At 45.8% G+C, this 26,147-nt stretch overlaps 1 protein-coding gene across 3 annotated transcripts; it reads right to left on the bottom strand.

The window, feature by feature from the left end:
- Positions 1 to 1,683: 1,683 nt before the first annotated feature.
- Positions 1,684 to 23,925, bottom strand: PCMTD2 (protein-L-isoaspartate (D-aspartate) O-methyltransferase domain containing 2). 3 transcript variants are annotated; one of them, XM_058686327.1, is made up of 7 exons: positions 23,770 to 23,916; positions 19,259 to 19,347; positions 18,755 to 19,085; positions 14,978 to 15,080; positions 13,786 to 13,957; positions 8,030 to 8,153; positions 1,684 to 4,552 (listed from the first exon to the last, which is right to left on the bottom strand). In XM_058686327.1, exons 3-7 carry the CDS (start codon positions 19,059 to 19,061, stop codon positions 4,173 to 4,175), a joined length of 1,086 nt encoding a protein of 361 aa, XP_058542310.1. In that variant the 5' UTR covers positions 19,062 to 19,085; positions 19,259 to 19,347; positions 23,770 to 23,916; the 3' UTR covers positions 1,684 to 4,172. The 3 variants fall into 3 exon arrangements, 2 of the variants coding, with proteins under 2 accessions (XP_058542310.1, XP_058542309.1); XR_009249195.1 differs by lacking the exon at positions 19,259 to 19,347 and adding an exon at positions 6,510 to 6,599 and having other exon boundaries at positions 4,440 to 4,552; positions 23,770 to 23,925; XM_058686326.1 differs by lacking the exon at positions 19,259 to 19,347 and having other exon boundaries at positions 23,770 to 23,925.
- Positions 23,926 to 26,147: the final 2,222 nt, after the last annotated feature.

Here is a 26,147-nt window from a genome sequence, read left to right as displayed (position 1 = left end):
AATAAACAAACATTAAACATTTTTTTCTTAAAGTTCATTGGAGATGCCAACAGAAACCATCTCCTAGCCTTGTCCTCACTGCCCCAAATTGTCCCGAAGCTGCAGGAGCATCGTGGAGCCCATCATCCACATCGAGATGTGGGTCTGGCTCTGAGGCCAGGATACGTTATGATCTCCTTCAGGTCAGAGAGCCAGGTTAGGGTGCCCCCTGCTGTCCGCTGGGCTGTGGCACAGGGAACACCCGACTCACAGTTTAGCCCCTCGTGGCACATCCAGTTAATCTCTGAAATTCAGTGCCACGATTCGGAAATTCCAACTAAGATAGAGCCCATCATTCTGGTACCTTGACTGGGAAAAGAGGTTGTTGGTTTTTTTTTTTTTTTTTTTAAGTAAAGGTCAATTATAAAAAAAAAAATTCCGGGGCGCCTGGGTGGCGCAGTCGGTTAAGCGTCCGACTTCAGCCAGGTCACGATCTCGCGGTCCGTGAGTTCGAGCCCCGCGTCAGGCTCTGGGCTGATGGCCCGGAGCCTGGAGCCTGTTTCCGATTCTGTGTCTCCCTCTCTCTCTGCCCCTCCCCCGTTCATGCTCTGTCTCTCTCTGTCCCAAAAATAAAAATAAAAAACGTTGAAAAAAAAAAATTAAAAAAAAAAAAAATTCCATCTATCTCCTACATCAGTGCTATGATCTGAATGTTTGTTTCCCCCCAAATTCATCTGTTGGAATCCTAATGCCTGATGTGATGATGTTAGAACAGGATGCCCTTGGGAGGTGATTAGGTGATGAGGGTGGGGTCCTCACGAATGGGATTACTCCCCCTATAAGAGACCCTAACCCATCTCCTACATGTCAAAAGAGGAGAAGTGTGCCACTACAAACAGGGCCCTCACCTGACCATGCTGGTACCCTCATCTCAGACTTCCAGCCTCAACGACTGTAAGGCATCGATTTCTACTGGTTATAAGCCACCAAAAATACCAAAATACGGTTCCGTTTTAGCAGTCCAGATGGACTACAACGGTCAGCAGCCAGTCTGATCCTGAATACTAACCCCTAACCTTGTCCCTGAACGCTGGGCCCTTACTTCTGATCTCTGGCCCTCACCCTGACCCTAGATACTGACACTAGGCCCCAACTCTAGCGCATGGCCCTGGCACCCCAACCCCAAACCTTAACTCTAAACCCGAAATTCTCACCATCACCCTAACCCTTACCCCTTGCTGCCATGGAAGATATGTGAGCATTAACCCAATTATCTTTTAACATTTTCACAAAATAGGAAAACTGTGCCAAGAAACTAACCACAAACATGCTTCAGACACATACTTTCTCATGGAGTCGTAGCTGTCACTTTTCTGTTTTCGCCATCCAAACTAGGTGTGCTTTTTTTTATTTTATTTTTGAGAGAGAGAGAGAGAGAGAGAGTGAGTGCGAGCTGGAGAGGGGCAGAGACAGAGGGAGACAGAATGCGAAGCAGGCTCCAGGCTCTGAGCCGTCAGCATAAAGCCCGATGCAGGGCTCGAACTGACAGACCGTGAGATCATGAACTGAGCCGAGGTCGGACACCCAACCGACTGAGGCACGCAGGCGCCCCTAAGTGTGCTTCATTTAAAATCACGTCTTCCCCAAGTGTACTACCATGGTACAGAATGAAGCCATAACACAACAGTGAAAGAAAACACATGATTCTAATAAAGAAAAGGTTTATTTTTAAAGATTTTTGGAAAACATGTAGTCAAGAATTTCAATCCCACACAGGAAACACAAGCCATGCCAAGAAGGCTGAAGTGCCTGAACGAGGTTTATTGATAGCCTTTGTATTTACCCAATGTGTATCTACTCATGAAAATCTTGGTTTCAAACTTCTGGCATTAATTCCCTGAAAGGTCCAGACTGGCAAAAGCATTCTTACATACACAGTTGATTTTTACACCGCATCCTTGATATTTATAAATTTGACATTTGCTGTGTACGTGTCTGTGGCTTTACTACTTTCAAGACACAAATCACACACAGAAATACATACTCCTCAGAACATAAAAGTCCACAGCTGTCTAGAAAGTGGTTTACAATACAGAGGTTACAGGCCACACAGACTATACATAATCCATCTGCCGGGGAACAGACAGCAGTGCATCATCCTGGACTCTGGGGAGGGGCACTTCGGCCCGGGAAAACCCATTTACAATTTTTCTCTACGTGTATAAGATAAACACCAAACTATTTCACATATATTACATCTATATATATTTTTTTAACCAAATTCTGGTTTAAGTATCGCAAACAGACAACATGTAAATACGAACACAAATGTTAGCAAAGGTCTAACCTATGTAGGGAAAAACATGTCTTATGCACGGTGAAGAGGCTTTACAGTCTAGCGTGAAGGCAAATGTGATTTAAAAAATAAATAAAAGCCATGTACAATTATAGGAAAAGAACTTAGTCAAGCCACCCAGTGTGACAGATTTCACAAATATGCATTTGACCTTATGCTCCGAATGTCCGTGGATCGCAGAGATCAGTACACTCCGGTCAGCATGATGTCGGCACAGATGTGCGCACCACTAAGTGATGTCAAGTCCTCAAGTAAACGTAAACTGGGCGCTTCTGAGACAGCGATGCCCAGCCTTCCGTTAGAAGCCAGGTTGAGAACAACTGTGAAGTCACTGTCTTTATAAAAAATTACATTTCCAGATCTAGGGCAACAGACATATTTTCCCAGCTCTGCGTGCACACAGTATCCTGTAGAAAATGATTAAATTACTTAAAAAAGAAGAGAAGTTTAAGAATAAATAAATAAATAAATAAATAAATAAATAAATAAGCAGAACTCAGTTCAGCTGGTGAAACCACAAAGACACACTCAAGCTCAGCAACACCGGATAAAATCAGTCATAAAATCTGGATGATTGATCCCACAGCAGCACTCTGAGTTTGGGTCTATTGTTAACATTTGATACCACTGTTTTCTTCTTTGGGCACAAAAAGCAAGTTTGAAAAGAACCAATGTTTTGGAACTTGGTAAACACAGAAACCTGTCAACACAAAGGGCCTAGAGAAGGTAGAACCCACAAGTCCCTGGGGTTAGACTGTTATTCTAATGCAATGGAGCTACTAAGATACATACATTTGTTATTAAGAAAAATTAGAAAACTAACACATCTTCTTCTCCAGAATTATAAAAGATAAAATCTGTTAATCATTACTTTAATGTGATTACAGAAAAGTAGCCAACTGAAGGAAAAAAGAAAAAACAGCACAGGTTGTTGTGACGTTGTCTGCAATGTATTTCCTGCAGCCTTAATGCTTCCCACCTGTTTTGAGGACGGAGCACATCCGTGCCCTAGACACCCATGAACATACTCAAGGTTGCGTCAACAGTCATCCCCACCGTTGGAGTAAAAGTAAGGCAGCTCACTGCGCACAACGCTCGTTTCATTCTCGAGTATTTTCTTTAAGGGATTATCTGACACTGGTTCTTCTAAAGGTAAGAAAAGGCGTCAGGAAGATATTCCTTGAATCATTTTGGAATCCCAGAAAGACATCTGGCAGTTTGATACTTTTATTCCTCCTCCCCCATCACAAAGTTCTCTCTTTTAAAATTACAATGGACAACCCACATCCAATCTAATTACATTTATTTAAAATAAGGGAGCGCTTTTCAATAACGTTCCCCCCATCCAGAGAACTAAAAGGGTTAGGGGAGCTCAGCGCCAGTAATTACGAGGCTGACACCATAAAGTGCTAACTTGGACACAGGTGTGTCACACCCAGAAAAGATTTACACACTTGCAAACTTGCACTTTCACTTTTTCTAAGCAACACAGGTTCCTTTCAACTTCAGTCTTCGTAGGTTACCTTGAGTGGGAGACGGTCACCAAAGCGGTCTCTGCAGGCAGACGTCGGAGTTTCATCAGAACAAAAAGCAAACACCCTTCTCAAGAGATGCTCTCCCTTCTGAGAAAACCTTCTCCTATGCGCTTTATGTTTATCAGATTATGTTTACCGAAATGATACCACTGAATGGAGATTCTACAGGAAAACCAAGAACGAACTAAAGACAGGAAGGTCGAGAGGAGAGCACTTTCCTTCCCCACAGCACGGGCCCGGGCGACCCCTCGGGGACAGCAGGCACAGCATCAGCTCTGCCTCGGTGCCCTGTTCCCACAGACTTACTTCTCCCTGTAATAGAGCAAGTAGTATTTCAGGGGGTCTGGCAGAGGGAGGCTCAGGACCTTCTCCCGTAGGAAGTTCACCGGTGGGGCTGGCTTGGCTTCGGGCGGGGGGGCCCTGTCCTCCTCCCGCGACTCCTCTTCCAAGTCCTCGCAGCTGTTGTCGTCAGAGGGGCTGGAAATCCGACTGGCAAAAACCTCTTTGTCCAGAAAGACGATCGTTTCCATTCGACGGCGGCGCACTCTCCTTCGTTTCACCCCCGGAGTGTTCTTTAGTCCGTTTCCGCTGCTGCTCACCGTTTCCTGACGAATGACCTTTTTAATGGTGCCCCGGATGGCGATGCGAGCCAGGTCCTGGAGGCTTCGCACGGCCAGCGGCGCTGCGGAGCAAAGGAGGAGACGTGTCAACCTTGTCTGAGAGTGACCGGGACAGCACAGAGCCCTAACCCTGGGAAGTCTTCACGTCACTGTCATTCACTGGCGTATTCACAGAACAGGCACGAGAGAGCGTTCCTGGCAAAGTCAATTAGTTAGTGCTCTAGTGTGCATGCATGTGGTCCTTCTCGAAAGATATTTTCAAATACATCGACCCTGAACTTACATAAGCAAGATCGAGATTGTTTGGCTATTCAGTCAGAAGCAAGGGAAAACCCTGGGCTACGGTGTTTTGCTTCCTGGACAGCCAGGTTCATTATTCTATTTACGTATTCATTCGTGGGTTCTAGCTCATCCAGTGGAAACACAGAGGATGTAGGGCTCCAGAATTCTTTTGTCTATCTTAATATTTTCACAGTACTTTACAAATTGAGTATTAGTTCCTCTTTTTTGATTTAAGCAGAGAACAGCAAATCCAAACGTTTTTAGTAAGTACAAAAACTCCAAAGCATACTGAGGAAAAACAGAATCTGGTGATTAACGCAGGCTCAATTTAATGCTCAATTTAACGCAGGCAGTACGCACATGGCAACAGAAGAGCTTTTTTCTCAAAGGGAGAGGAATGAGGGGCTGTGTGTTTAAGTACATTATACTGAAAGGCAGCGTCACTTTTTTCCCTCCAGTACCTAGCTTCTGCCAAAAGAGATGGCCCCCTACAATCTAGGGGGGCTCTTAGATTGTCTGTAACATTTATCACCCAAATCAGAGACGCCTGCACACAATTCCGTGCGAGGCTCACTGTTCCACAGGAGCCCTGGAAAGTGCTCTTGCTGGAGGCTCTCAGCACCTTCTCCCCTTTGTCCACACCAGGCTTCCTCTCCTGCTCAACTGTCCCCTCTCTCGTCCGGGACAGGCTCCAGCACTTGCCCCACTCCCCAACACCGAAATCACGACCTTCCGTTCAGCATGTCCTGCGTCTGCTTCCCTTCCCTTCCCTCTTCACGGGCTGTTGCCACTCAGTCTGCTGAACGGACTCCTTCACAGGTCACCAGACCTCCAGGACTCACATTCTGGCTTCCCTGGCTCCCCCCGAGGCGCCCACTTGCAGGGAACTAACTAGGCCCAAGCCTCTCCTGTGAGCTCCCTCCTCCACCCAGGCCAGTGGTGCTCCCTCACGTGCTGATTCCCACCACTTCCCCCTCTCTGTGTGCCTATCAATCTCTGTTTCGGCATCCATTCTGTGGCTTCGAGTAACAAAGACTGGGCAACGGCTCCTAGGGCTCTGCTCCAGTCCTGACTGGGGTCCCAAGCCTCCCACAGACCCACATCTACAACAGATGCCGGACACCTCAGGCTCCACATCCTTCCTCAGAAAGGCCCTGTGTGCCTGCCCCTGAGTCCCTTCCACTCTAGAGGCCACGGTCTCCATCGACACAACTTTACGAGTCCAGAAAACTCCAGCCCAGCAAGAGGCAGTTACAAACAACTGGATTGTTCGCTTCAGGAACCCTAAGCATCACATGATTATCCGTCATCCAGCATTTGCTCTGAAGCGCTAGCCTCAAAGCTGGCATCTCAGGGTGCCCTCCATGTTGGCACAACTTTTTTTGAATTTTTTTACTGTTTACTTATTTTGTGAGAGAGAGACAGACAGAATATGAGCAGGGGAGGGGCAGAGAGAGACACAGAATCGGAAGCAGGCTGCAGGCTGCAGGCTCCAGGCTCCGAGCTGTCAGCACAGAGCCCGACACGGGGCTCGAACTCACGAACCGCAAGATCATGACTTGCACCAAAGTCGAACACTTAACCGACTGAGCCACCCAGACGCCCCCGTGTCACCACAACTCTTACCCAGATCGGATCAAGCCCTCACACCAAGAGACTTGTCTTCAACACCCCGCCCCTGCCCACCACCCCCCCCCCCAACCCCGGGTCCCATAGATACTCCAACTATGCCCTCACCTCTGGTGCTACTCAGGTAGCATTCTGGAAGGGAGTGCTCCGGCCAACTGTGAGCAATGTTAGCTTATCCTGGTGGGATTTTCAGAGAGCCTGCATGTGACAAAATCACCCTGCAGCCGGCCACAAGGGTAATCAAGAAGGCAGATGCCCCACATCTCTTAGTTCTACTATCTGGTGGCTCACCACAGCCCACATGATAAACTCAGGTCTAACCTACGTACTGGGCTGGCGTCTCCTATACACCCTCACTCAGACCACACCGGGGAGTGGGCATGTGGGAAGTCCACATCGGCCTCTGCTCATGCTTTTTCTCCCTTTCTTCTCTCTTCAGAGAATTCATTTTCACCCAGAAAGACCAAGCACAAAGAAAGGTCCCATCCTCTGTCAAACCCTCCCTGGCCCCTCTCAGGCACTGTCTATATTCTACTGTTGTTTGTTACATTTCAAGGACCACATCTATGGCATGTGACCTCCACTTAGCAGAGACAAAGGCGGAGCATTACTACTCGATAAACGATTCCTCACAAATAAAAAATAAAAAAATCCTGCAAGGAATTTGCCAACACATGTATTACCTTTGGGTGGTAAGATCATGGTTACTATTTTTCCTTTTTGTACATTTTCCGAATTTTCTAAATGATCAGAATGCAGAAACCATGCTGAATAGTGTTATTTTAAATAAGTCATTTGCAATTCTCACTGCTATGTAAATTTGTTTAAACTAGAAAACAGTATTTGGATGAACGCCAGCCCCGATGTTTGCTCCTTCTGGGTCTACATCCTGAAGGAGTTGCAGGCACAGGCCTAGTCAAGTCAATGCTCCTCAGCAAGCCTCCCACCACACACCAGCCAGCCGGCTGAGACGTGTGCCCATGAGGTGGGCCCAAGGAGGACAAGGTCCCATGACTCAGCAAGAGCCTTCTGGCTCGACGGTACTGGGAACACACTCTCTCTGGAAGAGCTTTCCACGTAGCAGAATTAACTCCCTTTTGTGGGAGTCTTCTGCTTCCAATGGCATGACCAGAAATAACTCCTGTGGATTTAAAAGAAGGCCAAAATAACCTAAAACAGGCTAAAAACAGATCATGACTTTTACAATACGTAAAAAAACCATTTGTAAAACTGTAAGGCTTCAGAATCCTCTTTAATATTAAAAGGCTCCTTAAAAAAAAAAAAAAAATTAAAAAAAAAAAAAAGAAAAAGGGGCGCCTGGGTGGCGCAGTCGGTTAAGCGTCCGACTTCAGCCAGGTCACGATCTCGCGGTCCGTGAGTTCGAGCCCCGCGTCAGGCTCTGGGCTGATGGCTCGGAGCCTGGAGCCTGCTTCCAATTCTGTGTCTCCCTCTCTCTCTGCCCCTCCCCCGTTCATGCTCTGTCTCTCTCTGTCCCAAAAATAAATAAAAAACGTTGGAAAAAAAAAAAAATTAAAAAAAAAAAGGCTCCTTAAAATTTTTCTTTCTCTTCAAATTCTAACGAGATTTTTTAAAAGATCTGAAAGGTAAGTGAAGATCTTTGTACTTACGTAACTGGACAAGTCTTGATTTTCCTGTCTCTGAATGACAGGGCTGGATCAGAGGAGCAAAAGAAACAGCCAGAATCTTTTTGGTTTCCCAAGCAGAAGGACCAGTTCGTGTTATCTTAGTCAACTATCCCAAAGAGAAAATGAGAATATTCAAAAAATTTGGCTACTGTTAGTTTATATTTAATCATTCCTACACGTAAACTAAAAAAACACAGATACGCTAACAATGAAAGGACCTGACATCAGGGGCCCCTAATGTGATGTGGCAGGAAGTACACAGTACTTATTAAAATCTTTGCAAATATGTTTCGCCTGAATATGTTCAAAGCTTCTAGACCGAATTTCTGTTTACAAGAAATACATACGTTAGAGAAAAGAAGTCAAAGGATAACAAGAAGAGACAATCAGATGAGATGACTTCCCAGGGCTGTCTGCAAGAGTCCCTGTTGGGGGCAAAAGTAGGGCAGACGGGGGGTGGGGAACATCCTAAAGTCAAAGCCATTACAGACACTCATGACCACCTCTAATGCTTCAGTTTAGACTGGATACCAGGCTGTTGTTTCCAGAACAGAAACAATAAAAAGACTTTCTTGCAACATGACCACACACAAAACAAAAGCTACTGTTACAGTTTTGCCAGGACTTCCTTGAAGGGACCATGCCACCTTGGGTATGTTGGAGCTTCTCCTCACTACGGTGTTTATGTGAATTTCTATGTGACATCACCACCAAAACACACAGATTTGCAGTGAGTCGCAGTCTTAGAAGCACAGGAAGAGCCTAATTAGACCACGTGACCCTCCTGTGTGTTCTGTGTAACCAGTTTCTAATGACCCAAACAGGTGACAGTACTATTTTTGCCCAGCTTTGGCATGCTGAGATTATATGCTCTCTTGTCTAAAAATATCTAAGCCAGCAAAGCTTCTGAAAACTAAGATTCTATGTCATGAATCTGGGAACTGAAAGCAATAAGTGGCCACGTACTGGGTAAACAGGTCGCTCACATTCCTGTACCCCAGCATAAACTTCTTCAAAAACTTTTTTTCAAGGAGAAATTCCAGTTATGCTAAACACCAAACATTTAAATATAATCCGTCGATAATGTGTGAACCCTTCAGGAAAACTGTAAATCCATATTCTACATTCCAGACAAGGAGACAGATACTGAAAATATGTCCATAATCCTCCAATTATTCAACATGTAACACAATTCCAATAAAAGGTCTGAAGTATTTCTGTGATGCAACAAAGATTTCTAAAATAAGTAAAGATGTACTTAAAACAATATTCTGAGAAAGAAGAGCAAAAATGGGGACATCCAGCCCTGCCACATACAACAATCTACTAGCAATGACAGCAACAGCAGGTGGGACTGTTAGCAAGGGGACGGATGGCTCCTCTCCTCTGCTGCTGACAGCAAAGCTGCTGGAAAGGCAGCTGGCCAAAGTCAAAACACAGAGTCTCCAATCAAGCACCCGGAAGAGGTCATGGGTATAGACAAAGACTAAGAACATCCACAAACATGGATATGCACAGCCTCGTCACAGCGGCACTGCTTGGAAACAGCAAGAAGCTAGAAAGAACCGAACTGGCCATCAAAAAATCACATTCTCATACGCCACCAAGAAACATTTTGAAATAAACAAAATAAGGACAAAAAAGAATTTCTACTTATATTGAGCACCAAATACCTAAAATGAACAATAAATGATGTATAAAACTTACAAACTATCAATTCCCATTTCATATGTCTGGATAGGGATGGAAAAAAAGTGTGCATATCTTCACGTATGAAAAATTGTGTTTGCTTATATAGTTTTTGCATAAACACATAAACTAAAAACAAACAAAATGGTTACCTACAGGTGAAGTAGAGGGAACACAGAGGGGAAAAAATTCTGTGAGTATTCATTACTTAAACTTTGGAATCTTATAAATGTTTTACCAAGTTACAAAACCTAAAACGGCAATCCCTAAAAACTGAAAACAAATGAGCTGTGAGTCAGGCTGATGGTATAACCTCACAGGAAAGCATTATTTCCAGTGACTTTAAAACATGTTAATTTCTACATCCCTAGTGTAACATAAGGGCCAAAGAAGCTCCCCACCCCCAAGCTCCCGCCCACATCTTGACCCAGTTTCAGAAATCAAATTCTTGGTGCCGATGCTGTGGATAAACAAGGAGCCGCGTAGTCGAGGACTGGGACTTTCAAGCATGGCAGACCGAAGAAGTCAGAAAAACCCTCTCATCCTGACTTCAAGATGGAAGTACCAATATAAATCCATGGTGTATTTTATGTCCAAAAAAACCAAACCAACAAAAAACATAAGATTGTGTGTGTGTGTGTGTGTGTGTGTGTGTGAACTTCCTAGCTCCAGAGTTCCACTGAAAAACTCGCCCAGCATCAAAGATTCCCACAAAGGCCCCACCTGTGTTCTCTAAACACCAATTCCCACTGAACTTAAAATTAACAGAGATCCTCAGAAATGGCTAGCTCCAACTTTGTTGTAAAAAATATACATATGTATACAAAGTGGGTGTGGAACATCTTTTCTTACCAGAAAGTAACAAAACTATCACAGACTACTGAAATTGTATCCAAGCCCAGAAGCCAAGCTGGAGAGGTCCCCACGGGCCAAGACAGGACATGCTAAGCTTCATTAAGAATGGTGGCATGATTAAGATATTAAGTATGTTTCTATCCATTAATTCACACCGACACTAAAAATCAAATAAAATCTTACCAGTCACCACCTTCAGCAGATGCTGGAGAACCAGATTATTGAGGAAACTAGTAAACAAAAGTTAAGAATCAGAATGTATCCAGCCTCTCCCTCTACAGTGTGCCTAGGGTAACCAAATAAATGATGAGGGTGTTTCTCCTTAAGTATTCCAGGTACTATGAAGTTGCAGGATACAAAATCAACGTACAGAAATTCGCTGCATTTCTAAAAACTAATAACAATGAAGCAGAAAGAGAAATTAAGAAAATGATCCCATTTATAATTGCACCAAAAATAATGAAATATCTAGGAATAAACTTAACCAAGGTAATGAAAGGCTTGTACTCTGAAAACTATAAAACACTGATGAAAGTAACTGAAGGTGACACAAAGACACAAAATGGATTAAGGAGTTAAACATGAGACCTGAAACCATAAAAATCCTAGAAGAGAGCACAGATGGTAACGTCTCTGACGTGGGCCACAGCAACTTCTTTCTAGATACATGTCCTGAGACAAGGGAAACAAAAGCAAAAATAAACTGTTGGCACTACATCGAAACAAAAAGCTTTTGCACACGGAAGGAAACAACCAACAAAACTAAAAGACAACCTACTGAATGGGAGAAGATAGTATTTGCAAATGACATTACTCAACCATGAAGAAGAATGAAATCTGGCCAAGTCAGAGAAAGACAAATACCATGATTTCGCTCATATCTGGAATTTAAGAAACGAAACAAATGAACAAGGAAGGGGGTGGGGAGGATATAAAACAAGCTCTTCGAGAACAAACTCATGGTCTCCAGAGGGGAAGTGGGTGGGGGACGGAGGAAACCGGTGAAAGGGATGAAGAGTACACTTATCTCAGGGAGCACTGGGTGACGTATGGAACCACTGAATCACTGTATCATACACCTGAAACTAATGTAACACTGTTACGTTAACTATATTAGAATGAAAATTAAAAAGAAAAAAGTGGGGCGCCTGGGTGGCTCAGTCGGTCGAGTGTCCGACTTCGGCTTGGGTCATGATCTCACAGCTCGTGAGTTTGAGTCCCGCATTGGGCTCTGTGCTGAGAGCTCGGAGCCTGGAGCCTGTTCGGATTCTGTGTCTCCCTCTCTCTGCCCCTCCCCCGTTCACGCTCTATCTCAAAAATAAACAAACATTAAAAAATAATAAAAAATAAAAAAAGAAAGAAAGAAAAAAGTATTCGAGGTACTAAATGATGACAAATGATGGAAGCAGAATTTACCATCCTGTATCCCTTAATGAAATAGTGGATCAGGACCACATTTGCACTGCTGGCATCGGGTATGATGTGAGTGTATATGGACATACACTGTAGTACCTGGTAAGTATTCTCGCACCCTCCCTCCCCACCAAAAGTTGAGTCAAACTGCAAACTAAGCAAGTCTTTGGATCCAATTAGCAATTTACAGCGAACACAGAGAAGAGAAGAAATATGTAAGATACCACCACAGAGATATGTAATCTCCAAATCCAGGCTGTAGGAAACTCTATAAGACAAATGCAAGGATAAAGTTAAAAAAAAAAAAAAAGTTATAGATAAGAAACACTTTAGACATATATCAACCAGGGGTGCCTGGCTGGCTCAGCCGGTGAAGCATGCGACTCTTGATCTCAGGGTTGTGAGTTCAAGCCCCATGTCGGGTGCAGAGATTACTTAAAACTAAAATCTTTAAAAAGGAGAGAGCAAGATATCAACCAAATGCAAGACACAAATCAAATGTTTCTCACAAATTCCATCAGCATTGTAAGTTGATTTTTGCCTCCAGAAAAGTTACTGATACCACAGGTCTGGGAACTCTGCTGTTTGAACTGCTCTGCTGGAGAACACAACGCTCTGTACGTGGCCCACAGCTGATAAACGGATCTGGAGCACATTCAAATATATCTTACAAATGCACAGTATGAAAACATAATTGTCTTGTTGAATTATGATGCTGCACACGTGAAACTAATACGTCAATTACATCTCAATAAAAAAAGGAGGGCAAGAGGGAATTTGGGGGAGCAACAGAAAATGTTCTATATGTTGTTTGCGTTGTATACTACCTCTGTCGTCACTTGTCAAAATTCAATGGATTATACAGTTAAAATTGTTCAGTTTTATTCTATGTGAATTGTACCTTAATAAAACTGACAAAATTAAAAAAAAAAAAGATATAATCAAATTAAACCCTATTCAAATAAACTATTCAAATAAATTCTGAGATAATCAGGAAAATCTGAACACCAGCTGACCATCTGAAAACACTAAGAATTACTTGATCGTAATTTCAGGAATTACTGAATCCTACACTAACAGCACTTGGGGTGGGATTGTAAGCAGTTTTTCTTAATTATCATATCTTCTGGATTTTCTACAATGAATGATTACTTTTTAAACAAAATAAATGCTAACATTTTAAAATTGCAGAAAATCACACAAAAATGCACGATCTCCCATTTTTATCATTTCCATTTTTCCTACTTCTTTGTGATGGAGACATTCTTCCTTAGGACCAACTCAAGTTTGATTAATCTTGCTCATTTCTTACAATTTGTTTGCCTCAGTGCAGCACAATATCCACAGCACACAGAAACATGACCAAATAGCAGACTTAGACAAGGTTCATACTAAGGAAGAGACTCCTGTAGAATGCTCACTGTCACAGAACCAAACAATCAGACTAACAATCAGAATTACGGAAGTAATTTTTATGTGTGAGCCTAACAACAGAATAAGCATACTAGAATAACTGTGGAGGAGGGAAGGGAGGTGGGAGAGAGGAAGGAAAACAGGAGGAGACAGAGGGATGTGAGCGCAGGGCTTACAGTGCAGGCTCCAGGGTGCCTTCCTGGGTCTGCCCTGGCCCCAGCTAGGCTGCTTTTATGCCCTGTCCCTGCCTGGGTCCTCATCTGTGAAATGGATGGAATTGTTGAGGGATACAAGGAAAAATGTATGTAAACTTCCCGGAACAGAACTTGGCCCATAGTTAAACACGTCAGTTATGAAAGGGATCTGACCTTCTCCTCCAGTGGCATGACAAGGATGCCCCCTACTTTGAGAAGACTCTTCATGTATTCTTCATGCTCTTTCTGCACACCAGCCCCACAGTACACACGATCGTACTGAGAACAATCTGGAGAAATCTCCAGGCAATTGCCAATAACAAAGGAAGGTTCACAGAAGTCAAATCTAGAAGCAAAAAATGTTTTCTGTAACTGAACTGATCACATTACAAGTCTACAGAGTAAATCTATGTTAACCACGGATTAGTTTTTCACTGAACAACCCTATAGTGAGGTAATGCAATTCACAGAGCCAGAAGCTAGAAGACAGACTTCCAAAAAGAATTATACTCTTAATTAACAGAATCCAAGAAATTCCAAACAAAATATTATGGAAGTGAATGCCATAAGCACGATCCAAGCTTAAATCATCCAACCTCCATTTATCACAGTCTTTGTTCCGTTTTTATAGACTACCTTATTTAGGATCTACTAAAAACGAGTAAAATGAAAGAAAAATACATTTGGTGTTTCTAAAAATGGTAAACTCTAAAATAAGAACTTTAATGCCTTATTTAAAAATGGCAAGAGGTAATTATATATACTACTTAAAGACAAATGCAACAATTCTGTTCTAGAAACTATTAGATGAAAACATGTTATCTGTGTCAGAAACACGAAAATTGAGCAAAATGAATATTCTATTTCCTTTCTCTTATTATGTTGGTGAAAAATCAGTCTTGCCCTGGTATCATAGTTAAAAAAAAAAAAAAAAAAAAAACCTAAAGCCCTCAAAACCACAAAATATTTACAAAACAACTAGAACAGGGGGTGCCTGAGTGGCTCAGTCAGTTAAGAGCCGGACTTCGGCTCAGGTCATGATCTCACGGTTTGAGTCAAACCCCACGTCGGGCTCTGTGCTGACAGCTCAGAGCCTGGAGCCTGCTTCAGATTCTGTGTCTCCCTCTCTCTCTGCCCCTCCCCTGCTCACACTCTGTCTCTCAAAACTGAATAAACGTTAAAAGAAAAAAAAATTTTTTAAACAAAAAATAATTAGAACAGCTATACATATACCCCTGATTCTCCTGCCAAAGTTGAATCATGTTTGCTGGTATCCGAACACTAATAAACTCGTTTCTGTCAACGAATCAAAAGTTTAAATTGTAATTCACACACCAACCCAAGGCTAGTTAGTATCTGATCTTACTTGTCAAAGCTGTCACTGGTTCGAATGAAGAAGTCCAGCTTCTGCTTTGCATATTCTATTACATCTGAATGGAGTTCAACCCCGTGGTTCACACCGAAAGGACCTAAAAGGTTTCAGAATAAGAAAACTTTTAGAACTAGGGCAAAAATTCTTACTCTTTATTTCTATTTTTTCAATTGCAATGCACCAGATTCAGCACGTATAATTACATGAAGAAATTTGCAAGGTTTTGAGGTCTTGCCACATTATTGGACCTAAATCAAAAAGCTAATCTTTAAATATGCAGGGTAGACTATGCTCGCCACGTTGTAAATACTCGTTTCTTTGACATTACTAACTCCACACCTTTCCAAAGCCTGGGCCTCCCTGCTCTCAATCATTTGAAGATGTAAAAAAAACAAAAACAAAAACAAAAAAAAACAACAAGATCTGCAACCAGGAATTCAAGATCTCACTAATGAATTGAAGAAGAAAAACGTATTTCCAAATGAAACTGGACACAGAGGCCTATTTGCCATAAGAGGTCGCCCTACTCAGACATGAAAATTTTAATAATCCTCACAAATAGGTTTTGATCATCATTAAAATAAAACTATAACCAAGTCACAATGAAACATTTTTTTTTATACCAAAGGAAAATTGTCAGTAATTGGAAATAAAGCTGTAAGAAAAGGTGGACGCCCACTTAACGATAAAGTTTTTGCCTCCGTATTGAACTGCCTCCAGATGAAATCTACGGACACAGACAGCTAGGGGAGTCTCTGTTGTGGGAATCCATTTATAGGAAGGTCAGCAACAGGCAACACTCATCTGGGATCACGGAGGGCCAAAGAGTGCTCTCCTTTCTGGAGGGGGAGGGGCAGCATGACAGCCACCGGGTGCCGATTCTATTCGGAACTTTGTGCTTGCAGGAACGTGAATACTTTCGTACGGGTTCACCAAGCCCCACACCTCACACCTGTTTGTGTACCCGAGGTAAGTCACACTGCCATTATTAAAAGCCTCCGTGTGAAACCAACGGGGCACGTAATACCTTATTCACGAGGCAGATATACTGAAGTCACAGTGCAGCACCGAACACCACAATCCAACAGAAATCCGGGAAAATCAGCAACCATCCGCACACCCGTACCGTTACATTTTGCCACCTGGGCTTCCCTGGTCCCCTGACGGCACTACAGCCATCCCAAGCCAAGGCTTCCCTCTCCTCCACCTGGACAACTTACCTGCGACTCTCTTCTCTCAACACCTGTCATACACACAGCTGCAGCCAAAACATTCTCTCATTAAAACACACCTTACTTGAGAAGTCGCATTTTCACTCTTTACAACATCAAATCCAAATTATCTAACTTCAAGACCCTCTGCCCAGTCGCTGACTTCCACCCCCACTGCTCTCAGGCTGGCAGCATTGTACCGGAATCCAAGAAAACCTTTCTCTACCTTCCCAGTCGTCCTAGTTTCATCCGCCCCTCTGTCAACACCTATTAAGTAGTTCATTCTAGTAACACATAGGGGACATAGTTCCCAAGAAGCTTAACACCAAACACAGTGTTAATCCATAGCTCCTGACCCACCCCAATAACAAGACGATTAAGAGGGGAGGGGGGGACACAGAGCAACAGTCAGGACGAGACATCAAGGGCGTGGCACTACACCCAGACCACAAGGCCCCTGATGAGGGCACTGCACTCCCTAATCACACTGCACTTTCGGGTCAGTGGGACAGGAATGCGGCAGAAAGGGCAAAAAGTTCAGGGCCAGGTGGAAGGGCAGCTGAGGCCAAAAACGTCAGATGAAAGACTCCAGACCTCACGCCTGCAAGTACTGGGTGGCCAGCATGGCCTTCAGCTCTCGAGCGATGTGCTTGAAGCAACCCTAAAGGCCGGATGAGCTGGAGAGAGGCCCAGGACACGTGCTGTTGGGACAGAGGTATCGGTCCAGTGCACGCAGCCTCCTCCCTGCAGATCCAAGATGTCTGTGCAGCAAAGGAAACTCTCCAGTCACCTCCTTCAGATACATCCAAGCAGTACACAGTGTCCTCTACAGCCCCCCAAAACTCCCCCCCTTCAGGTCTCTCTCTCCCCACTGCAACATCTAGTTACATTCCCAGCAAACGGGGGACTCAGAGAACACAAGCCATTTCTTTATGACTTCTAGGGAACGTCCAGTGCAACAGGTCACCTCAGGCTTACCATATGCCCTCTTTTCCTGAGGCTCTTAGTTATTTTCAATAGCGTTTCTAACCTAGTCAACATGATACCCCATCCCCCTCTCGGCCAAATATCGTATCATCCTTAGCTCCCCCATTTTCTGCTCCACTGAAGGGAACTGCCCTTCATAATACCAGAATGACACGTAACCCGGGGTCCTGTGCAAAGCAGTTTAAGTCCAAGACAAAGTGCGTGCAAAGATCATTCAGCTTTAAAGAACAAAACAAGGGGCGCCTGGGTGGCTCGGTCAGCTAAGGGTCAGACTTGCTCAGGTCACGATCTCAAAGTTCACGACTTCATGCTGTCAGCGCAGAGCGCTTCACCACTGCCCGCCCCACTCACATGCTCTCTCAAAAATAAACAAACATTAAAAAAGGAAAAAAAAAACACAAAAACAAAAACCACATTTAAAAATTTGAAGATACCAATCCATAGCCTGAAGTCAAATGATCAGTCTCAAAACATCACCAAATTCCCAAGCCTATAAACTTATAAAGATACCAAAAATCTTGGGGTGCCGGGGTGGCTCAGTTGGTTACGCATCTGAGTCCGGCTCAGGTCATGATCTCACAGTTTGTGAGTTCAAGCCCCACGTCAGGCTCCATGATGACAGCAGAGTCTGCTTCGGATCCTCGGTTCCCCCCACTCTGCTCTCAAAAATAAATAAACATGTTAAAAAAACACAAAAACCAAAAATGTCATTCCATACCCGTGAATACCAACTGTGACTGCTAAGATTGTCTGTAACAACCGCAAAGAAACAATGTTGTGGCCTGCACAGCGATGGCTCTCGCCTGAAATCTCCAACTAAGAATCTCACACTAGTTTGACCAAGAGGTGTGTGCGCACAGGCACGCTCCTGATATTCCTTAGCGGGTCTCGTCACGACGCCTGGCGCCTGGGGCCTGTGGTCCAGATGCCGCCCTCTCTCCAGCCCCTCTTTACAGCAAAAGCTTTTAAAGCAAGGTTAGCTCCCGTTACTCATTCCACCTCACTCAGAGTAAAAAAACCGACACCCGAGCCCTCGGTTACCGGCCAGCCCTGTCGTTCCAACAACAAAAATGCCAATTCCCATGTGCAGTCTCACAACTTGTTTGGAGAAAGAGGCAAAATGTCTTCCGATAAGATGACCTGTCCTTCCCATCCCTGGAATTTACTTACAAAGAAAAACCTACGGGTATTAACTCTTTTGGCATTAAAACAAAGCAAAGCAAGACTGCTTGGAACGATTTTAACTTCCAGGGAACTTTAAACTTAATTAGTCTCAGTTTACAGACAGACAAGGCAGGCTTGTGACTGTGTGACTGTGTTAATCAGGAAATCACTGTAAGGTCCCACTGTAATTCTCTAGGTCCTGTGCTGTCCAGAAGGAGGGTGTGCCGAACGGACTGCGGAGCTTCAGGTGGGAGGGGATAGGAACAGGAGGGGTCCCCGCAGAAAACTCAAAGGCCTCCCTCCACCATCCCGGCCAATGGCTGTGCATAAACAATCCCGGGGAGCAGGGGGGGAGTGCTCAGAAGGCCAAGTGCCGGGAGACAAGGCCCCACACTCTCTCCAGGTTTACCTAGAATGAGCCCCACCATGGAGCTGAGGTAGCCAGTGCCGCTGCCCAGGTTCAAGAAGGAGAGGCCTGGCTGCAGGTCCAGAGCTTCCATGACTTCTGAGTAGATGCACGGGGCTGAGAGGTGGATGTTTCCATGCTTCCACGCCAGGTCTTTATACGCATTTTCTTTAAATTCTTCCAGATAATAGTCTGCGCGGTCGACAGCTCGGAAAGCCTGCTCCACCAGCTCAGTCCGGATGTACTGTGCTTCTTTCAAATTGTCTATCAGTTCATCGTTGTCCTCACCAGCACTCACAGCACCTCCCATCGTCAAGACCACACTCAGGCAATACTGCAATGGAAAAAGTTTCCAAAGAGCTGTTTACGGAACAGGTAAAAGCCCAACAGAGTTTCTAATAACACGCCAATTTCGCATTCTAAAATAATACACGTGGAATGTATTTTGTCGGTACCCACCCACCACCCCACCCCAAGGATGCCAAATTCAGAAGGTTAAAAACAAACCAAAAGTTATGTATGAAATTCCATCGTATCCATCCAGAAGTAAGTTTGTAGTTCATAATATCGAATGAATCCAAATGACCCTGAGGTACCTAAAACATATTTGACCACTGAAAAACATCATTTAAGTACGAATTCGATACTTCAGTACAAATTGTCAATCTACAAAGTCAGCTATTTAGGACTGAAATTATCCTGAATATAGATCTGCCCTGACAGGGACACAAGACAAAGTCACTGAATATAAACACAAAAGAACACAGATATGTCTAAAAAAAAAAAAAATCATGCTAATATCAGCTTCTCTTTGAATATTTCAAGTGTTGTAGATCACTTTTGGTAAATCATTCTTTAAAAGCAAAAAAGAATGAAATTAAGGTGAACAACAAATACTACAGTTACTCATTCTTATTTGAAATTAAAATTTAACTGGTGTCCTATTTTTATCTGACAACTCTACACCCCCACATACACAGAAACATCAAGGCAAGCGATCCATTCAGTCTGCTCTTTCGGATATCTGGATGTACAAATTTCAGGCAAAAACACCACTAACAAAACTCTCTCACCCGACTGGATGAACGGTGACATTTTATCGTAACAAGTACAAAATCTGTTTCCAGGCTACAGCTGCCACTAGAAGTCCCACACCCCCTCTGGCAGTGGATGCTCGGCAACCTCTCCACCTCGGACCAACAGAAGGTCCGCTGCTTACTTTCCTCCCAGCTGCCTTCAAGAAGACAAAAGCGTGACCCCCTCTGAGCCAACTGCTAACATACCATGTTCCTCCATCTAATTCAGGGATAACATTCTCCCAGCCGAGGAGGTCTTACTTTTCCTAAACCACAAAAAATATCTTCTCCAATTTTATACTTACTCCACGTAACTATTTTGAAAAGAATGACTTTACGTCACATAAAATGGTAACGTTTTACAAAACATCTGACATAAAACTGTTGGGAAAAACAGAAACCACCAGACTTCCCGAAGACACATTCTCCACATCATTCTCCGCATCAGGACAACTTCCTGATACTATATCATAATTTATGATCACAAGGTTTATCCTCACCTCCCCCCCCCCCCCAAGTCGTCTGCATTTCTAACAGCAGAACGACAACCATCAGCAGTAGAGACTCCGTACACACGCACACTGCTGGCGACCGCACCGGGAGAGGTTTTCCAGGAATAAAAACAAATGACCACACGACGAATCGTCCACTTCTCACAACAAACACACAAAATATGTAAAACATGGGGCTTAGCACAAACGCTCTTCCATTTATGGTTGGGATCATTCGTCTTCATCAAGATTTTAGAGCTGAAGGTCATACTTTCCAAAGCACTGGGGTGGTCCAATTACTAGACTTTCACCCCATTTCAACTCGTTTCAGAGCCACTGTTAGGGTTAGGGTCCACAGCCAGCAAAGTTAGCTGCAGGGAGAGTGCTAATGAGGTCATGCTTAATCTCGGATAAGCCACTTAGTGCTGAGGCGACAGTCTACACCTCTAGTCTGGGGCAGTCATCTGAAAATTGAGGTCACTGCTTAAAAGTGGAGTTGCCTTTGCTGCTTAAAGGTCTATTTAGGAAAAGGCCTGGAAACCACATATACTCCACGGTGGCTCTAACCCTGCATACAATGTTCTATCATTCTACCTCAGTATCATCATTCTATCTCCAGAAAGCAAAAACTATATATTGGGTATATTTTATTTTCCACTAAGTAATCTATCATTTATTTTCAACTTCTCCTCACTTTGAAAGTATGCAAAAGCTAGCCTTTTACTAAAAAGAGCTACAACTTTTTACAGGTACCACCTGCCAGCCACTGGAGCTCCTTTTGGTTTCACAACATGATGAGGCAAATTGAGCAGCTACTTGGCTCATGATCACACACCAGTGTGTGAGAAGAAGGCCAGAATTCAAACTCAGGACTGTCTAGCCAAAGGCCTACGTTTGTCACCCCACACCAAAAGCGGCTTTTAAAAATTCTCAAGGGAGAAACATTCTTTAACACAAAACACATTGGTAATCTTTGCCCCAGATGACAGACCAAAAACTATGGGGTAACCCTACCTGTTGTCACCGGTAGGGTGCATGGGACCATCTATATAGGGTTAGATATTGCTAACCTGCCTCCCTCACACTGGATACAATCACTGCTTATTACTGACCACCCACGTGACTTGCAATTCTCAACGTACCTCACTACTCTGGGGTAAATGGCCAACAGGGCGCCCTTGCTCTCCTAGTGCTCCTTCCAAAATCAACTGCCTGTGGACCGCGAGGAAGATGGTCCAAGCAGCAGCAGGCATGGGAAGGTCTCGTGATTGACAACCAACGAGGCTATAGCTGGGTCAACACAGCTGCACAGCTGTGATGGGGGCTCAGGATTCCAGTCTACACTGGGTTTGTCAGACTACACATGGAGAGTCGTGTTCCAACCTGAATATCCCTTCTTAAGGGAAATACGGACACGGTAATGTCATACGCAAAATGAGCGAAGGAAAAGGACCCTGCAGTGTAAGCCGTGAGAGGTTTTTCTTGTCTGTAATGCCAGTGCCTAAGTTTAGATTGGTGAGGAATAAACGTTTTGCCTCCTGCCACTCAATGAGGTAGAACCAGGACACCTCCTCCCAGAGTATCCTCTATTTGAGATCAGCTCTTAGTTGATTTCGATAAGAGACCTTTTGGGCCACTTATCTTTTCTCTTCCCGGGCTTTAAGTTTGGTTGTAAACTCCCCAATAAAGATCAAGCCTCAGAAACCCCTAGGCCCTCACCCTCGACTCCAATAAAAGCAGAACCCAGGCCTGTGCTCCCTCAATCTCTCTCTTCACAGCCTCCCACTTCACTGTGTGGCCCCAGGTATGCTATAAAATTTCCAGGCTCTGTAAGTAATAAACCTTTGTTTTTTTCAAAGTTTCCTGATGGTTATTACTGAAAGGTGTCTTACAATCATAATAACCACAAGGGCCAGTCCAACCGCGTTGGTTATTAATAGGCTGAGACCAGCAGAAAACAGACCTAAAACCACACCTCCTGTTGGCGGAATAATGAAAGAAACACAGATTTCTCATCTTGAAAACTAAAACTCTCGAAAGGAATACATACAGAGGGATTTTCTTCAAATACTTGAAAGGCTGCCACATATACAATATTCACGGACCGATAACAACTGGGGCAGAACACATCAGATGGAGATCATTTCTACTGAACACACAGAAAAGCTTTCCAACAACTAGATTCCAAGTACTGCACTGTTCTCAGAACCTGGAGAGCCTCACCCCCAGAGACATCCCAGGCTAGGTACAGCTGAGGGGGGTCCAAGAGGTCAAGGCACTGACCCCATCACCTCAGAGGTCCCCTCTCATTCCACCTGTAAGGCTCTACTTCACCCAAGCAGGGCCACAAGTTGGGGGTTGTTTATAGGAGCCTGACTTCACTAATTCTTGAAGGACAGTCTACTCAACACCCAAAACAGAGTTGTTTACTTCAGCCACTCCTCTGCCAAAGAAGAAAGAAGAAAACCATTACAGGTTTGTGACGAACAAAGGGGAAAGACAGAGATGTAGATAGCTTTTCTGAGGACAACACTCGAGCAAACATCCACCTGAGAGGCACATCCCATGGAAGAAAACAAAACTCGGGCACCCCAAGCAAGTTCTCCCTCCCCAGCTACAGACCTTCTTAGATGCCTTGAAGTCCCAGGGCTCTGTGCCAATTCTAGCATCCCCAAGGCTTGGAAAGGCCAACCAACCATGTCACAGACTATCACCTTTTTTTTCTTTTTAAAGATTTAATTTTAAGTAATCTCTACACCCATCCATGCTCAACTGACTGAGCCAGCCAGGCGCCCCTAGACGATCACCTTCGGAAAAGCTCCAAGGTAGAATCTGTTTTAAACCCTGATAAACCTTGACTTGCCTTAGAACTACAAGCGCTTGCTGCTTAGTAAACTAGGGACAGATTAGATTGCACGTCTGTAGAGTCAAGCAAATCCAAGCGTGCAAGCAACAGGCACTGGGAGACCTCCGGGAAGCCCTGGAACGCTGGAGGGCGAACCGCAAGGCTCACCCCGAGACAACCCCCCCCCCCCCCCACCTCACCCGCCCACCCGCCCGGGCAGCGGAGCAGGGGAATGAAGGGACCTGGGCTCCTTGGAGGGGAGGTGCCGGGTCGGGTTGGGGGATGGAGGAAGAGATGTGGGAGGGGGAACCCCGGGGAAGGGAACGCTGGTTGGGGGGAGGAGGAGAAACCCCGCGGAGGGGGAGGGGGGGGAGTCGCCGGAGGAGCGGGGAGAGGGGAGACAGGAAGGGAAGACGGCCGGGGAGGCGGGGAGAGGATAGGAGAACGCCGGAGCGGAGAGGGACGCCACCCGGAGGAGGGGTCCAGGCGCTCGGGGCCGGGAGCCAGGAGGGGAGACAGAGAGGAGGGAGGGGCCGGGGGGAGACGCCGCCGCCCGCCGCAGGCCGCAGGCCGGGCCAAGGGCGGCGGCGGTGGCGGCGGCTCTACCTCCGGGCTCGGCGGGCCCGCGAGATCAGGCCGCCTGGGCCGCGACCAGCAGCTCCTCGGGCGCCCCTCGCCCGTCCGCGGCCCGGCTGCGCTGCCCCGACCTCTGCCGCCGTAAACATCAGCCGCCCCACTGCGCCTGTGCGCGCAACGGCCCGACTGCGCGTGCGCCCCGCCTGGCGCTTAAAGGGGCGACGGCGAGGCTGGTGGGCCCAGCAAGGTCCCCGCCGGAAGACTTTCCGACCGACAGCAGACCGACCTCGAGGCGCGTGCGAGGCAGGAGAGAGACGCAGGGCCTGAAGATATTGGGGAGGGGTTGGTCAAAGGACAGCTGCAGGTGAGGACAAAGGACAGTGCAGGTCCGCGCTCCACCATGCAGGGACCCGGCAAGGAAGGGCTAACCGGTGAAGAAGAAATGAAAACGCTGTGTGATGCACAGTAACTCGAGGCGGTGACTACTCTTGCTTGGGCGACACGGAAGGGACATTGGAGCAAAGGTCTGCAGGACAAGAAGGATCCAGCTGTGCCAACAGAGGGGCCGATGGCTGCAGATCGGGGAAAGCAGACGTGGACAGGAGCCACCTGCTGTGCCCACAGCTGAGAGGAGGCCACAGCGGGCCCCCGGCCCACCCACCCCTACTCCTCTTGAGTAGGCTGCCAACTCCCACACCTGCACCTGGGCAAACCCTTCACCTCTTTTCTGGGCCTCCGCAGAGAAACGCAGAGTTGGAACAGACCCCGTGTAAGTTCTGTCCCACAAAGTGAACCGTGAACCCGTACATTCTCATGTTGTGGAGCTGGTTTACACAGCAATCTCCATAACAGACAACTGAAGACATCCCAAATGACACAAAGACCCAGCACAGTAGATTCTCAAGAAATGAAAGTTACTGTCATAAGGTTTTCATTCCTAGAGGATGATGGAGTTTGGGCAAGGGGGCAGACTGGTCAAATTTCTTTGGGTCCTTCGAGGCAAAGAGAACTGTTTTTGAGTAATATGAATAGGAGTGATATAAAAGGGAACATTATGCCAATATGAACTTCCCACTGCACTGGAGGAAGGAGGAGGAAGCTGCCCCTAGGAAAGCATGCTGGGCGGGCCATGTGCTGGACGACAGGAGAGTGTGGTTGCAGACCCTGCAGACCTGGAGGAGTCAGGGTGTGTGTGCACCCACATGTGCGTCCCACACAGAAAGCGCAGAGTGAGGGTGCGTCTCCTTTGTTTGTCTCACGGTGAGTCAAGGTTGTCCTCGTGAACCTAAGCTTTGGGGCCCGTGGGACACCACGTAGGCGGCCACGCCACTGAGGGTTGAAGGTGGACGTGATCTCGGAGCAGGGAAGTTGTGCTCCACGGCATCATGCTTTAGATGTTGTTGACCAGGGACACGGACCCTGCACAGGCTGCCCGATAAGCCCTCCACGTGAGAATAGCCGGAGATACGTTCGCCGAACACGAGTCAAGATCCTTCTGCATCTCGAAAGGGACCTCGTGGCTCTGTGTTCAGACCCACTGGCAGTACTTTCTTTAGCGCTGCCTCCCCTCACCAGCCCCAGCCACCCTGGGGCCTGTCCTCTTCTGCCACCTTGATGCCACGTGTCCCTTTGTGAGCCACCTGCAGAGCTACCCAGTAAGCTTTGCGACACTCCTCCCACTCTTCCTTTCACTTCAGCCCGACCTCACGTGTGCCTTTCCAAATGAGCTTTGAGCAGCAGACCCTTCCTCCGAACCTAGCCTTGCAAGCCACCCCGTTTATGTAACAATTACAAGCATCGCTGCCATGGAGGAGAGGGCTTGCCACCAGCCTCACAACCTTGACCCTGGCTTCACATTACAGAGGTCCCACCGCTCTCCTTGACCCTCTCCCCACTGTCAGGGGTCACACCTTCCATATACCCCACCCTGCCTTGTCTCCTGTATGTCTCACCTGTCACCAGGATGCTGTCTTAACTGGCCTCCTGCCTGCTTTCTCACCACCCCTCCCTGTTCTCTTCCAGGTGGTCTTCCTAAAGCACAGTCTGATCACGTGAGCCCTCTGTTTTTCTACCTAGCCATAAGACCCATCTGCTTGGCTCTCCAGGATCATTCCCTGCCCGTTCCATGTCAACTCCACCACCCATATACCATCAGGATTAATCTTCGTAGGGTGTCACGCTAAGCACTTTATGTGGATTATTTCCGTGAAGTAGATACTGGTATGATCTCTGAGAATGACAAGAGCAGTCCCTGACACTGGAAGCTCGCCTGGCGCTCACAGCAAGGCCGTGTGTTCTCCCGTTGGACCCAGACAACCTTGCAGAGGAGCTCCATTATGATACAGTGAGACAAAACGTAACTGTGCCCAAGCACAGACCAAAACAAGGCCCCTGTGTCACCCACAGAA

This window comes from Neofelis nebulosa, chromosome 9 (genome assembly GCF_028018385.1).
Source record: "Neofelis nebulosa isolate mNeoNeb1 chromosome 9, mNeoNeb1.pri, whole genome shotgun sequence".
NCBI classification, from domain to species: Eukaryota; Metazoa; Chordata; class Mammalia; order Carnivora; family Felidae; genus Neofelis; species Neofelis nebulosa.
This window is presented reverse-complemented; position numbering and strand designations above follow the sequence as displayed.